The sequence below is a fragment of the Alexandromys fortis genome, unplaced genomic scaffold (assembly GCF_014885135.2).
Source record: "Alexandromys fortis isolate MF-2015 unplaced genomic scaffold, M_Fortis_MF-2015_v1.1 scaffold_87, whole genome shotgun sequence".
Classification (NCBI taxonomy): Eukaryota; Metazoa; Chordata; class Mammalia; order Rodentia; family Cricetidae; genus Alexandromys; species Alexandromys fortis.
The window spans coordinates 114,052-130,110 of NW_026067971.1; the positions used below are offsets into that span (position 1 = coordinate 114,052).

Sequence of the window (16,059 nt, forward strand, 5' to 3'; positions counted from 1 at the left end):
CCCCTCGCGGTCCTGAGTTCCTTGCTTGTGCTCTCTCTCCTTCTGCTTCTGATTTGGACCTTGAGATTTCAGTCCGGTGCTCCATTGTGGGTCTCTGTCTCTGTCTCCTTTCATCGCCTGATGAAGGTTAATATTCAGGAGGAAGCCTATATGATTTTCTTTCTTTGTATTGTTTTCTTTTTTTTCTATTTTGTTGATTTCATCTTTCAATTTGATTATTTCCTGCAATCTAGTTCTCCTGGGTGAGTTTGCTTCTTTTTGTTCTAGAGTTTTTGGTGTTCTGTTAACTCACTACTGTGGGATTTTTCCAGCTTCTTTATGTAGGCATTTAGTGTTATGAACTTTCCTCTTAACACTGCTTTCATTGTGTCCCATAAAATTGAATATGCTGTGTGGTTCTTTTCATTGATTTTAGAAAATCTTTAATTTCTTTCTTTATTTATTCCTTGACCCATTGATGATTCAGGTGAGCATTGTTTAATTTACATTTGTTTGTGGGATTCCTAAAATTAGTGTTGCAGTTGAATTCTAATTTTAAGCTATGGTGATCTGATAAGATTCATGGGTTATTTCAATTTTTTGTATTCTTTGAGGTTTTCTTTGTTACCTACTATGTGGTCAATTTTTGAGAAAGTTTCATGTTATACTGAGAAGATGGTATATTCTTTTATGTTTGGATGGGATGATCTGTAGATGTCTGTTAAGCCCATTTGAGTCATAACATCTACTAGTTCCCTTATTTCTCTGTTAATTTTCTGTCTGACAGACTTGCCCAGTATTTAGAGTAGGGTGTTGAAGTCTTCCACTTTAGTGTGTGAGATTTAACATGTGATTTAAGCTTTAGAAGTGTTTCTTTTACATATGAGGGTGCTCTTGTATTTGGGGCATAGATGTTCAGTATTGAGATTTCCTCTTGATGGATTTTTTTTCCTGTGACTAATATGAAATATCCTTCTTTGTCTCTTTTGATTGATTTTAGTTTGAAGTCTATTTTGTTAGATATTAGGATAGCTACACCAGCTTGTTTGGTAGGTTCATTTAATTGGGAATTTCCCCCAACCCTTTACTTTGATACAATGTCTGTGTTTGAGATTGAAGTTTGTTTCTTGTATGCAGCAGAAGGATGGATTCTGGTTTCTTTTCCAATCTGTTAGTCTGTGTCTTTTTATAAGTTAGTTGAGTCTATTTACATGAAGGGGTATCCATGACCAGTGATTGCTTGTTCCTGTTATTTTAGTTTTAATTGTTGGTGATGTTATTATGTGTGTTTTTCCCTTCCTTGGGATTTGCTGCTGTGAGATCATCTGAAGGGGTATCCATGACCAGTGATTGCTTGTTCCTGTTATTTTAGTTTTAATTGTTGGTGATGTTATTACGTGTGTTTTTCCCTTCCTTGGGATTTGCTGCTGTGAGATCATCTATTGTCTGTGTTTTTGTGGATGTAGCAAACTCCTTGTGTTGGGGTTTTCCTTCTAGTACTGTGCGTAGGGCTGGGTTTGTGGCTATGTATTGGTTAAATCTGGTTCTGTCATGGAATATCTTGTTTTGCCCTTCTATGGTGATTAAAAGTTTTGCTGGGTATAGTCTAGGCTGGAATCCTGACTTCTTAATGTCTGCATAATGCTTGACCAGGACCTTCTGGCTTTCATGGTTTTCATTGATAAGTCGGGTGTAATTCTGATAGGTCTGCCTTTATATATGGTGTGATCTTTTTCTTTTGCAGCTCTTAATATTCTTTTTTTTATTCTGTATGTTTTGTGTATCACTGCTTTTACCTGTTTGATTGCTTTTTCTTGGTTCATTTTAAACGATTTATTAATTTCTTCCAATTTTTGTTCATCTTTTTTTCCATTTCTTTGTAGTGATTGACTCATATTCCTCTCTCATTCAGCCTCTGTTTTCCTCTCCTTTGTCCCTGTCTTTACTTATCCTTCTCTTACTCATTTGTATAGCTTCATTTTCAGATGATCTCTATTTTCTTTTTATTTCCTTCTCCCCTCTTTTTTGAAAATTTTTACATAGCACACATATGTATTGTGTATCTCTACATGCCTTTCAATAGCATTTTTTCCCTATGGATAGCTCAAGTTCATTTTTCCTTGTGGTTGAATATTATGATGTTGTTTTAGGTACAATATTTTCTTTATTCATCATTTGACAAGTGGTACCTAGGCTACATCTTCTTGTGTAAAGTCCTGTGGATGTGGAATTGCAAAACCTATGTGGGGGTTTGTCCTTGGAAGAAACTACCTCTGTCCACAGGTTTAACCACCTGAGGTTCTTCATCTACAAGTTGAACCATGTGTACTTTCACTTATCTATGCTAATATGCCAACTGGTGTTATCATGATGTTAGCTTTACTTAGACAACCATATTTATGAAATTTATGAGAGCAATTCCCTTGTCATTTCTAGAGACACCTATATAACAAGAGGAATTCTAAGGAATTCTAATCCTCTGTCTCTTACAATCTTTTTGTGACTTCTGGGATTCTCTTGAGTGTAGGGATTGTACTGCAGATGTGTCAATTGGACTTTGTACCATAGGGTCACTTACTCTTTATATTTTTACCAATTGGGGATTTGTAAACCATGGAGAAGAAAAAATGTACATAGATTTTTTTCTATTGGGGCTGTCTTGACTATTAATAGATATAGGGAGGTTCACCCTACTATGGACCAGAATATCCTAAGCAGGAGGTCATAAAGTGTATAAGAAATCTAGATGAGCAGTAGTAGACCTGCAAGCCAGATAATAAGTCACATTCTCCTTTGTCCTTGTTGCATCTTTTTAGCTGTAAATTGCCTTCTTTCACTAGTGGCAATCTTGTATAGAATAGCAAGCAATCCTGGTTTCAAGTTTTTGCACTGATTCCCTAAGTGATAGGCTGTGATCTGGTACCATGAGCAAAAAATGAACCTTTTCCTCACCAAATTGCATTTTGTCAAGATATTAGCTGAAGCAACATAAAGGAGACTAAGATACCAAGTCCAATAAATGTTGCCAGTGTGTCCATCAGTGTGGGCCATCCACTGAAGCATGGGGAGCCTGCAAACATCTTCACCTTCAAAGAAGAGTGATTTTTCCTCCTTCAGCAGTTATCAACTGATCATAGTCCTCTGCATGGAGTAGGACCTAGAGCACCTTCCCATTTGTGTGAGAAATTGGCAGGCTTATTCTTTTTTTTTTAAAAGAAGCTAAAATGTATTTTATTTTACTGTTTTATTTTTTATTGATCTTTTCATTAAACATACCAGTCCAAGTTCCCACTCCCTCCCCTTTTCCCATTCCCTTCACATATTCTCCCATTCCTCCCCCATCCAATCCACAAAGAGAGTAAGGCACATTGCTTTGGGGAAGATCCAAGGCCCCAACGTGTCCTTCGAAAAGAATAGGTTTCAAAAGAGCCAGTGCAAGCAGTAGGGATAAATCCTAGTGCCTCTGCTAGAGACTCCTAAGTTTGCTCCAGCCATGCAATGGTCAACCACATTCAGAGGGAGTACTTTGGTCCTATACTTGTTCTTTCTCAGTCTGGCTGGAGTTGGTGAGCTCCCATTAGCTCAGGTTGACTGTTTCAATGAGTGTACTCATCATAGTCTTAAGTGCTTTGCTCATATTCTCATTATTCTTACTCTTCAACTGGACTTTGGAATCTCAGTCCAGTGCTCTGATGTGGCTCTCTGCTGCTGTTCCCATTAGTTGCTTGATGAAGTTTCTATGGTGATATTTAATATATTCATCAGTATGACTACAGGTCAAGTCAATATCAGGCCCCCTCTCCTCTATTGCTTAGGGTCTTAGCTAGGGTCATCCTTGTGGATTCCTGGGAATTTCTCTAGAATCAGGTTTCTCGCTAACCCTATAATGGTTCCCTCAATCAATATCTGTTTCCTTGTTCTCATCTCTCTCCTTCCTCCTTCTTGACTATTCTATTCCTTCAAGTTCTCCACACCACTCCCCTTCTCCCCTTATCTTCTCCTTCTACCCTCCCTTTTCCCCATTGTAGAAGGAGCGGTGGGCTGCATTCTGCTCAGCTCCCACATGGCTAGCTTTACACCTGAAATAACAACACACAAATTGTATTCTTTTAAACACTGATTGACCCATTAGTTCTAGCCTCTTATTGGCTAACTCTCATATCTTGATTAATCCATTTCTAATAATCTGTGTAGCACCACGAGATGGCAGCCTACCGGGAAGGATCTTAACCTGCATCCATCTTGGAGAGGAGAGCTATAGTGTCTGCCTCACTTCCCTTCTTCCCAGCATTCTGTTCAGTCTACTCCACCTATCTAAATTCTGCCCTATCAGGCCAAGCAGTTTTCCTTATTAATTAACCAATGAAAGCAACAGATAGGTAAAGACCCTCCTACATCACCCCACCTCCAAACTCCCAATTTTGTCAAGTGATCTTGTCTGTGTCTACTTTCCAGACAGATCTATATATGGTTTTCTTAGGGTTCACCTTATTATTTAGATTTTCTAGGATCATGAACTAAAGGCGCAATGTCCTTTGTTTATAGCTATTATCCACTTATGACTGAGTATATACCATATTTATCTTTTGAGTCTGGGTTACCTCATTCTGGATAGTGTTTTCTAATTACATCCACTGTACGCAAAATTCAAGGTGTCATTGTTTCTTACAGCTGAGTATACTGTAATGTGTAAATGTGCCACATTTTCTTTATGCATTCTTTAATTGAGGGACATCTAGGTTGTTTCCCAGTTCTGGCTATCACAAATAATGCTGCTATGTACACAGCTGGACAAATGTTTTCTAGTATGATTGAGCATCTTTGGGTATATGCCCAAGAGTGGTATTTCTGGATCCTGAGGTAGGTGATTCCCAATTTTCTGAGAAACCACCATACTGATTTCCAAAGTGGTTGTACAAGTTTGGATTCCCACCAGCAATGGATGAGTGCTCCCTTTACTCCACATCCTCTCCAGCATAAGCTATCATTGCTGTTTTTGATCTTAGCCATTCCTAGTTACTGTAAATAGAATAGAAATAAAACACAGATAAACAAATATCTGTGGAGTAGGATGCAGCATTCTTTGGACACAGAACAAAATGTAGCCTAGCTGTGTCATGTGAAAGACTCATCTTAGTGTTTAGAAGATTCTCCACACCTATTTCCTGAGTAGCTGCACAAATATGCATTTTCCTGAGAGTAAATGTGGATGTCTAATCCCCCCACAACTTCCCAGTCATTGATTCCCTGATTTTTAGATATTCTGACTGGGGTGAAAGAAAATCTCAACGTTGTTTTACTTTGCATTTTCCTATTTGCTAATGATGATGATGAATTTTAAGATATTTTTAACCATTTTTCAATTCCTCTTAGAACTCCATCTAAACAGTGATGCTTTCCTATTATCTGCATTTCCTTCGCCAGGAAGGGATGGAGTAAAAAGGGCTGGTTTAGTAAGGCAAGGAGATGGCCTCAAGTCATTTGTTGGTGGTGTCAATCCACTAGGGGGCACTGTAGGGTTCCCTAGAAATTATTTTTCTTATGTTGCCTAGAGGTTTGACGATTGCAGAGGAGACATAAGGCAATCTACTCACAAAGCAATGAGTAGGAGTGACTCTGTGGAATTCCCTAGTCTTAAGTTCTCAATTATTCTATACAAAACCTACAGATATCTAGAGCTTGTTCGCTGGATCTTATGTGTTAATAAACCTATTTTAAAAATAATTCTCTGAGCCGGGCGGTGGTGGTGCACGCTTTTAATCCTAGTACTCGGGAGGCAGAGGTAGGTGTATCTCTGTGAGTCTGGTCTACAAGAGCCAGTTCCAGGACAGGCTCCAAAGCTACAGAGAAACACTGTCTCAAAAAACCAATAATGATGATGATGATGATGATGATAATAATAGTAATAATAATAATAATTCTCTGAAGAGATGTAAGCAAAATAAAATCTCACTGGGCATCATAAGAATGGACAGTTAAGAGAAAACATCTCAACTGCTTTCATTTTTTAAGTTATATTTTAAAATTTTTCTAAATTCATAAAACTAGAAAATATCCCATTTCCTTTATATCATATATGATATATTCAAGATATCTATCTATCTATCTATCTATCTATCTATCTATCTATCTATCTATCTATCTATCATCTATCTATCCTCTGAACGAGAAAGAAAAAGAATAACTACTTAGAGAAGAAAACTAGGAAATACAAATTCTATAAAAGTACAAGAGAGCAGAGCTTGCTGACCGAGAGCAGTCATTCACAACCAGATCAGAATCAGACATCTTTCCTGCACAGCTGTGAAAAAGAGTTGTGCATAAACCAAGAGAAGGAAAATAAATCATGGTTAAAAATACAGGCAAGGCCATTTAAAAAAATCTATAAACCTGTCATTGGAAACATTTTCTATGCACATGATGATCTGATAATTTCAGGAAATATTTTTTTTTATTCCTTATAGTGCATTACATGCTGACTTGTTCCATTTATGATGTAAGGACTTTCTTGTTGAGCATACTGTAGTATGAGGAGTGGCAGGTTGCTTGTCCCGGCTGCCTGCTAGCTTAGCCCCCGAAACAACCACACAGAAATGTATTAATTAAATTACTGCCTGGTCCATTATCTCTAGCTTCTTATTGGCTAACCCTCACATATTAGCTTAACCCATTTCTAATAATCTGTATCATCACTTGACTGTGGCTTACTGGCACGAGTCCAACCAGCGTCCATCTTGTGCAGGAGAACCATGGCATCTGCCTGGTTCTGCTCTTCTTCCCAGCATCCAGTTCTGTCTTCTCTGCCTACCTAAGCTTCTACCCTATCAAAAGGCCAAGGCAGTTTCTTTATTTAACCAATGAAAGCAACACAAATACAGAAGAACCTCCTACACCAGGCATACTAAGCACATTGAATGGTGCCCATTCTGTAGATGGCCACACAGAATGAGCTCAATGGTGTTTCTGTATCATATTGCTTAGTTTGGATTTTTGTTTTTGCATTTATTGTTCTTTTGTCTGTATTTTATATACACCTGTCATGTTTTATGAGTTCTGGATGTGTGTTTCTTCTTTGTTATTATTTTTTAATTCTGGTGTGCTGATTTGCCTGTCTGTTTCCTTTCTAGAGAGAGGAGGCACACTGTTGGGACAGTGAGGAGGTAGAAAAAATTTAGGTGGACTTGGGAGATGGGAGACCATGATCAGAATATATTGTCTGAAATTCTTTACACAAAAAGATTTAAAAAAAATCTTGCTAAGATTCTGCAATGCTCTTTTAACTCACTGGTGACATCAGTTTTCACACCAGTATTCTGAATTTATGAATTCTCTTTCCTCACACATTTTGTCTCAAATTCCCCTTATATGAAATGCTACATTAGAAATATACAGTCCTGGGATCTGCCTCTTGGCCTCCAAGGTTGTGAATCATTTACCCTGTAGAGTCATGAGGTGAAGGGGGGTGGAGCTGTTCAGATGAAAGAGGAAGTTCAGAAAATCAGGGGGAACCTTTTGTGTGTAACACAAGCGTGTCTGCATAAATTCTTGATACCCTCACAGGTGGAGAGAAGACAACCTAGCAACTGGACAGGGGCCATGGAGAGTAAACTGGGAACTGTGCTGGGGATTCTGTGGGTGCAGATTTGCTGTGAGTTGTGCTCACCTAAGTTGTTTTAGGCATGGGATTCTGCAGAGATGTCAGTGGTGGAGGGGGACTGAGGCAATTCAAAGCGCATATGCAGTCACCCTCATGGTCTTTCCTGGGATGTTTGACAGGTGTGGGTGAAAACTCTTCATTGACTCTGGTTTGGTTTTCTGTTTCCAAGCAGGGGTGCGAGGAGTTGATGTGGAGCACAGTCCTTCAGACCTGAGTCTCCACGAGGGAACCAGTTCTGCCCTGAGATGCAATTTTTCTACCACCATCGTGAGTGTGCAGTGGTTCCGACAGAATCCCAGGGGCAGCCTGATCAGACTGTTTTACCTGACTCCTGGAACAAAGGAGAATGGAAGGCTAACATCAACATTCAACTCCATGGAGCGCTACAGCACCCTGCATATAGAGGATGCCCAGCTGGAGGACTCAGGCACCTACCTCTGTGCAGTGGAGGCACAGTGCTTTCTACAAGTCTTCAGCCTGGTCCCAAACTGCAGCTGGGTGTGCAGCTGCAGCCCTGACATGGGGAGACTCAACAGGAGGCTTTTCACAGCGGTGGCTTTATCAGATCCTCACCAATTACGAAGAAATTGTGAGGAAACAAAATGACCACAGCAGAAATTCATGCTTAAATTCAGATTGACATGTCATCGATTTGGATAAGCTTAAATGTTCGGAAACATCAGCCCACATGACTAAGATGTATGCTTTATTGCACCAAATGCTTGTGCTACTGTCACGAAATATACGCCTCTCTCACACATTCCAGAACCATTTGGATCATGTCTCAAAATTGGAAACAGGAAACATTCTATGTTTAGAGACCATAGGAAAACACTTACAGCTAATCTACTTCATATAAAGCTGATAAAAGATTTAAATTTGAAGATCTAATAGATTAAGTTGTAAAAGGCAAGATAAATCTTACTATTAAATTAAGACATCATTTCTACAGTATCTTGATATTTTTAAAAATATGCATTTAATTATGCAATATAAAACAATATTTCACATAAAATAATCAGAGACAAAAGATAAATGACAAACTAGAGCACTATATTTGCAATTTTTATCAGAATAATATTTGTAGAAACTGATTCTACCAAAATATTTACACATCTTCAATGTAATATATACACATAACTTCTCATTCAAAGATAGCTCTCAAAAGTAAAAGTGGAGCCCTCCTAAAGGTCACACAATAGGGGATTATTTCATTATACAGTAATTAAATATGATCCCAACCACTGCTTTTGCCCAAGGGATGGTATCTTATCTTCTACAGCTGAAAAATTCTGGCATGCCAGTTGTCTTTATAAGGAACTGGAAAACAGCTATGATCATTGATTCTCAAATTGTCTCTCCTTTGCTGTGTTCATGTTGAAACAGCAGCTGAGTGGTGAAAACATTGACTGGATTGGCTCAAATATTTACAGAGTTTACAAATTAACTGACCCCGCCCTTATGATTCAGTCAGCTAAATCGCCATTGCAACTACATTTTTTCCAAATATAGATTATATGAGCTTCCCAGATAATAAGAAAATCTTAATTCCCAAAAGATATAAGTGAGCATGGCTAGAAGTAATGGCAGTAACAGAGTTTACAGTAAGAATTATTGCTAGGGTATTGTTCTACTATTTCTGCCTTTATATCTTACTTGGTCTTTTTCCTTTGCAGTGTTTAATATTCTTTTCTTGTTCTGTATATTTACTGTTTTGGTTATTATGTCTCAAGGAACTTTCTTTTATGGCCCAATCTATTTGTTCTGTAAGTTTTTTTTGTACTTTTATATGCGTATCTTTACCTCCACACAAATCTAACTCCAGACCTTCATTTTCTCTTTTTGGAAAACAAAAAAATAAAAAATCAAACAAACCATAATATAACAAATAAAACACATGAGGAGCTCATATACATGCAAAGACACATGCATGCACACAAAAATATATAACACCACAAAACTGGTAACCATAATATATAAGAATGTAACTGATATGTTAAATAATGACTCAGATAAAGCATTAAAAGACCTAGAAAACAAACAAACAAAAATATATTTGAATTTATTTGAGTTGGCCATCTACTGCTGGGTATGAGACCTACCTTAAGTGTGGTTTGCATACCCAGGGAAATGTTCTTGGAGAAAACTAAATTTTCCCTTGTGAGCAATTTTCAATTGGAGATAGCTTCTCGTTTAGAAGCAGATAAAGTCCATTTCAGCCTCTTAGCACTGGGACCCCATCTGTATGAGACATGTGAGGGTCCTTTGCATGTTGTCATCAACTCTATAAGTTCATATGTGATACAATGTTTATGAATGGCATTATATCCTTAGTGCCTTCTATCATATAATCCTTTTGCTTCCTCTTTCACAAAATTCACTGAAGCCTGAGAGGAGAAGTTTAATGGAGACAATCTATTGAGAACTGGGTGTTCCAATGTCTCTCGTTCTTTGCATATTTTCCAGGTGTGGAGTTGTAGATCTCTGTGTTTGTTCCCATCTACTACAAGTGAAAGCTTCTCTGGTGATTGCTGAGTAACACATTGATCTATTGGTATAACAGAAAGTCATTAGAAGTCACTATATTGCTATGGATGTTTAGTAGGACAATGATATTTAGGTCCATAGCCTGTCTAGTCTCAAGTTTTTGGCCACCAGAGCAGTATTAGGCATGGATTCCATCTAATGGGCCCTAAGTTCATTCAGAATGTGGTAGGTCACACCAAGATCGACTGTCTCTTTATCATACCACTGTATCATGTATAGAGATCACCATTGTAGAACAAAGGACTTATAGCCGTGTTGTTGTTTACCTTTCTCCTCTGGTGACATTATATATATGCTTTGCTAGATTTAAAGACAGGAAATAGACTCACTAGTGTGTTCAAACACCATTCTTCATCTCTCAACACTAGAACACACTTGTCACGGCATATTTGTTTGTTAAGTGTCTGAGTCCCTCACATGTCAGAAAACACTTAAGCAGAGGCCTCACTGGTTAAGGATGCAACCACAAGGTGGTAGTAGACCTCAGCTGCTGGGGAGTATGCAGAGGACTCACTTCCTTGCATGCTGATTGTGCAGGCTTAGGGCAGAAGCACAGCCTTTTCTCTTTGGCTGAGTGGTAGAATTAAGACTTAAGAGGTAGAATTGTTCCTTAGAAAGAACAACATCCTGATAGCAGCAGCTGACCAGCTAGTCATCACAATTTATACTGGGCCTTAATTTATTTGAAAAGAATAGTGAAGACAAATGTTCCTTATTTATTCATGTTTCTGTGACTGCAGTGGCATGGTGAGCTAAGATTTTAGGGGTACAGAATAATCTGTGGGCATTTCTGACACATCCAGAAGGCACTCCGTGTTAGTCAGATTTTCTCTACTACTGTTTAAAAGGAGAGAGAGAAGAAAAGAAAATTGGGCAAAGTGATGAGGTGACCACCTTTCTCCTTTCTTTCCATCTTTCTGCATAGGGAGGAGCCAAGGAGAGCAGGTGGAGCAGCATCCTTCTACACTGAGAGTCCAGGATGGAGCCAGCGCTGTCATCAACTGCACATATGTTACACAGAACCACTCACAACTTCCTTTGGTATAAACAAGGACTTAGAGAGCATCCTAAGCACATTGTTGACATTCATTCAAATATGGAAAGAAAAGAGGACTAAAGACTGATAGCTTTACAAGAAAAGAAAGCCAAACACTTCTCCCTGTACATTACAGACACCCAACCTGGAGACTCTGCCATGTATTTCTGTGCCACAGATACCCACTGTTCCCCAGTCACATACAGCCTGTCCTCAAACATGCCACAGTGCCTGGAGCCCCATCAGCATCCTGTATCACAGGCCTTCCAGTGCAGCATTTGCCAGTTGTTATTGGGCAAGTGCCAACTACGGTGTGGACATTAAAACACAAAACAAGGAGGTTAGCTTCAAGTACCTGAAGTTCTTTTGTACTGTTTTTCTCCTTTTTTTTTTTAAATTATTTTAAAATTTGAAACACAGGTTTGTCATTCCCGTCCCCTGGTTGCAGCACATGATTTCTGTCATAGACAATCAGAACTCACGTTCTTCAGAGAAGAAGATGCTGTAGCACACCTGACCCAGATGGGACACATCAATCACACAACCTCACCCCGCAGTCAAAGATCACTGAGGAAGATGGGATGGGAAGAATGTCAGAGCGATAGGTGGGGGATGAGTACAAGGAAAGAGTGTTTTCTGGACACAGCAGGACAGCTGCCCACCTATATTCACAGGTTTACAGCACATGTAAGACTTGCAAAGCATCAGGGCAGACACCGTTTGATCAGGGGGTGAAGGTGTGCATTCCCACCTTTAGCTAGGAAGCTATGTGAAGTAGTTGCTGGGAGAGAGACTTGGGTTTCTTTAAAAGTAAATTCCCTAGTGCGTAGACTGCCCTCCAGTGAAGACTACACATCCAAGAGTATATGGGCATCACCTCCTGAAATGCAAACCTTAATGTGTTTGTTCTATTTTTTAAATGAGTGGACACAACTGGGTTTATAGAGAAGAGTGGATGGAGCTGGCAGGATGAAGGGAGCAGATGAGCATAATCAAAATTAGTTCCATAATATATTCTGAGAGCTAATGAAATGGGAAAATAGATAAATTTTGTCAGAAATGTGTGTTTGTGTGCATATGTCTTATTTTGTGCATATTCATCATACTAAATACCAAAGGCTACACATAGTTCAGTAACACTGGTAATTTCAGGAACCCACTGGGGACTTGAAACCTGTCTCCTTGGGTGAGGTTTCAAGTTTATTCACCAGGTGTTGTGCAGTTTGAACAGAAATCAGCAGAGGGCGATGCCTCTTCAGGTGGTGGCTTTACTTCACAGACTGTCACTGTGCGGAAGGAAGTCTTTGTTTATGAGTTTCAATAAGGTCCTGAGGAGACTTGCCTGTGAGTTTGGTGAACTCAAGAACAAAGTGTCATTTGATTTCTATGAAAATGCTTCCTGACACCTGCGCAGTCCTGGTGCTCCTATTAATGCTAGGTAAGTTACATTTACCCTAAGTGGTGATAATGTCATTTTCTTACAACTATGGAAGCTATTACCTACTTCCTTGTATAAAGAATGATTTCTCCTTATTGATTTATTACTTATTTTCAGGGAAGAGCAATGGAGACTCAGTGACCCAGACAGAAGGCCTGGTTACTGTCACAGAGGGGTCACCTGTGTTGCTGAATTGCACATATCAGACTACTTACTCAAATTCTTACTTTTGGTGGTATGTGCAATATCTCAACAAAGCCCCTAGGCTACTCCTGAGAGGCATCACAGACAACAAGCGGACAGAATACCAAGGGTTCCACGCCACTCTCCATAAGAGCAACAGCTCCTTCCACCTACAGAAGTCCTCAGCGCAGCTGTCAGACTCTGCCCTGTACTACTGTGCTGTGAGTGACACAGTGAGGGAGACTGTAGGGGAAGCTGCACACAAACCAAGGGTGCAGGAGGGCTGAGGGAAGTGGCCCTGTGAGGGAGAGCTGTGTATGTCTCTAAGTGGGGTTTGCTCAGCCTCCTGAAATACAGAAATAAATTTCAGTCAAATTCCTAGAAAACTAGAAATTTGTCGATACTCTGACAGGATAGTTTAAAAGTCATTGCTACAGACAACTGGGGCATTGAACCCTAGAAATATTGTTTTCTCCATAAGTGGAGGACCTCTCACAGAAAACATCTCTACCAAGATGTCTTACAAAATTTAGTGACTGATATTTTCCAACAATATTTTGTTACTAGCCCACAAATTTATGACCCAAATGAGGAACATAGTCTTTGAAAATCTCCTTCAGTCTCACACCACAAGTTACTTAGATTCTTCCTCTTCTTGGTCCATTTTAAAGAGAGTTCAACCTGACTTCTAGTCTCAGTTACTGTTCTATTGCTGTAGAGATAACCATCACCAAGACAACGTGTAGAAGAAATCATTTAATTGAGGTCTTGATTAGAGTTTTAGAGGGTGAGTCCATGACCATCATGGTGGTGAGCTTAGTAGCAGGCAGGAAAGCATGGAAGAGTAGGTGAGCACTTCTTTCTGATCATAAGCAATAGCCTAAGAGAGGGAAAGACTGGACCCAGATTGGGCTTTGAGATTCCCAAGCCACCACCAGTGATATCTCTGATGAAGCAACACTTACTGACCCTTCCTACACAGTCCACCAACTGGGAACCAAACATTCAGATTATATGAGGGCCAGTCTCACCATAACCTTCACACTACCCAACAGCCTTCACTTTGTGCAGCTGCTCAGGAAATAGAGCTGTTGGCTCTCTCAATATGATGCCCCGAGAGCAGCTGCTTCTCTTTCCTACATGCCGTGTAGGAGTCAACCTGTTCATGAAAGACTCTTTTGAGAAATCTTTTCCCCTTCATGTCCACTCTCATCCTCTACTGTGCTTTGCTTAAATTCTCATCATGTGGTGTAGTCACTTGCCTGGGATTAGAGTTAGGTTGTCTTATAATTCTTGTGAAATATGGAAAAGGAGGCCAAGTTTTCGATCCATCTCAATTTTGGAACCAGAATACTGATTTAAAGTAACATGCTTTGGTACTCATAGTTATCTCTCTGTAAAGAAAGAAAGATCTGAAATCAATGGCTATGAAGCCCCTCAAGGAAGTTTTGTGTTTGTGTACACAAAGAGCAACAAAATAGTACATATCTTGGCCTGGATGGATTTTAGCAGAATGATCATCAAAAGGATGAGAGTGACATCACTTAGCAGCTGATAGGAACAGATGCAGAGCCTCACAGGCAAATATTGGGGGGAGTTTGTGGAGTCCTGCAGAGGAGGGAGAGAAATGATCAGAAGAATCAGTGATCAAGGGCACTACTAGAACACAGCCTACAGAATCAACTGACTGGGTCTCATGCAGGCTCACAGAGATCAGGGCGCCTATAGAGGTCTGACCCTCTGCATATGTTATGGCTGAAGAATTTAGTGTCCTTATATGACCACAAACAGTGGGAGCAAGAGTTGTCTCTGATTCCTTTGCTTATTTATGGGACACTTTTCTTTGTACTGGGTTGCCTAACACAGCCTTAATGTAATGGTATATGCCCGGGTTATTGTAGTTTGTTATGCTGTGTTTGGTTGATGTCCTGGGAGGGCTGCTCTTTTCTGAGAAAGTACAGAAGGGGATGAAACTGGGGAAAAGGGGAAGTGGGGAGAACTTTGCATGAAGGAGAGGTAGAGGGGCTAGAGTAGGAATGTAGTACATTGCAGAAGAATTTTTAAAAAAATATTAAATGCATAGAATGTGAAATGATCATATCAGAGTAACATGTTGAGAAAGACACTAGAAAATGGAAAATCCTCTAATGTTCATAAATTAGCAACATTAACATTGTGAAAATAACCACTCTACTAAAATTTATTAAGATTCAGTTCAATCCCAATAAAAATCCAACAGTATCCTTCACAGAAATAAGAAATAAAAACTTCAAAATATTCATATGGACGTTCTCAGAACAGGAAATAAAGAAGACCAAAAGAGAAATGCCCCATGGCATATAATACTTAAAACATGAAGTATACTTAGGAAAGAAAGTATTATGAAAACTGCAAGAGAAAAAAACAGTCATATAAAGAAAGAAATTCATATCATCTATTAATAGTTGACAGTTTTAATACCACCACTTTCTAAGGTAAACAGTTCACCTGGAGAAAGTATTAAAAGAGAAACATCAGAATTAATTAAAATCCTACAGCAAGTAGACTTAATGGATACCTACAAAATACTCTACCCAATGCCAAAGAATGAACATTCTACTCAGCAGCACATGGAAGATTTTTTTTTAAATGGACCATATCTTGGGACATAAAAAACCTTTACAAGTTCAAAAATTTGGAAATCACTTCTTGTATTCTATATGATCATAGGTCAATAACACACACACACACAATAACTAACTAACTAAATAAATGACAGAATTTCATAATTTTCTATATCAAAATTGGGTTCTGTTGTGCATACTTCTTTTCCTTCATTTTCCCCATGCAGTGCATCCCATTCACAATTCATTCCCATCCCTTCAAAGTCTACCATCCTACCATTTAATCCCTTCCAAATAAAAAATAAACCAAGTTCAATTCATTATGCCCATATACTCATTGAAGCATAGTCAAAAACACAGTGGCCAGACCCTTAACAACAACTGGGTTTTACCTCCCCCGCCCCCCTTTCTGGAAGCCATCATCTGTAATGAGCTAAATACATGGAGCTTAAAACCTAAGAAGACTGAGAGAATCCCAGTGTCCTGAAGGGAGAAAGTGAAGTGCATTATATAGACTTAGCTGGGTGAGCAAGTCAGTTTCTGCTAGCCAGTAATGGTTTTTTTTTTTTATAATTTTTTTATTGAAAAAAAATTTTCCACCTCCTCCCCGCCTCCC

At 39.1% G+C, this 16,059-nt stretch overlaps 2 gene segments (V, D, J or C); both read left to right on the forward strand.

Annotated features, from left to right (window-relative positions):
• Window positions 1-7,570: 7,570 nt before the first annotated feature.
• On the forward strand, window positions 7,571-8,242 carry LOC126509638 (T cell receptor alpha variable 22-like). The segment is given in 2 exon segments: window positions 7,571-7,627; window positions 7,809-8,242. Coding segments are annotated over 2 exon segments (486 nt in total).
• A 4,291-nt stretch (window positions 8,243-12,533) lies between these two features.
• Window positions 12,534-13,127, forward strand: LOC126509698 (T-cell receptor alpha chain V region CTL-F3-like). The segment is given in 2 exon segments: window positions 12,534-12,657; window positions 12,775-13,127. Coding segments are annotated over 2 exon segments (405 nt in total).
• The last annotated feature ends 2,932 nt before the right edge of the window (window positions 13,128-16,059 follow it).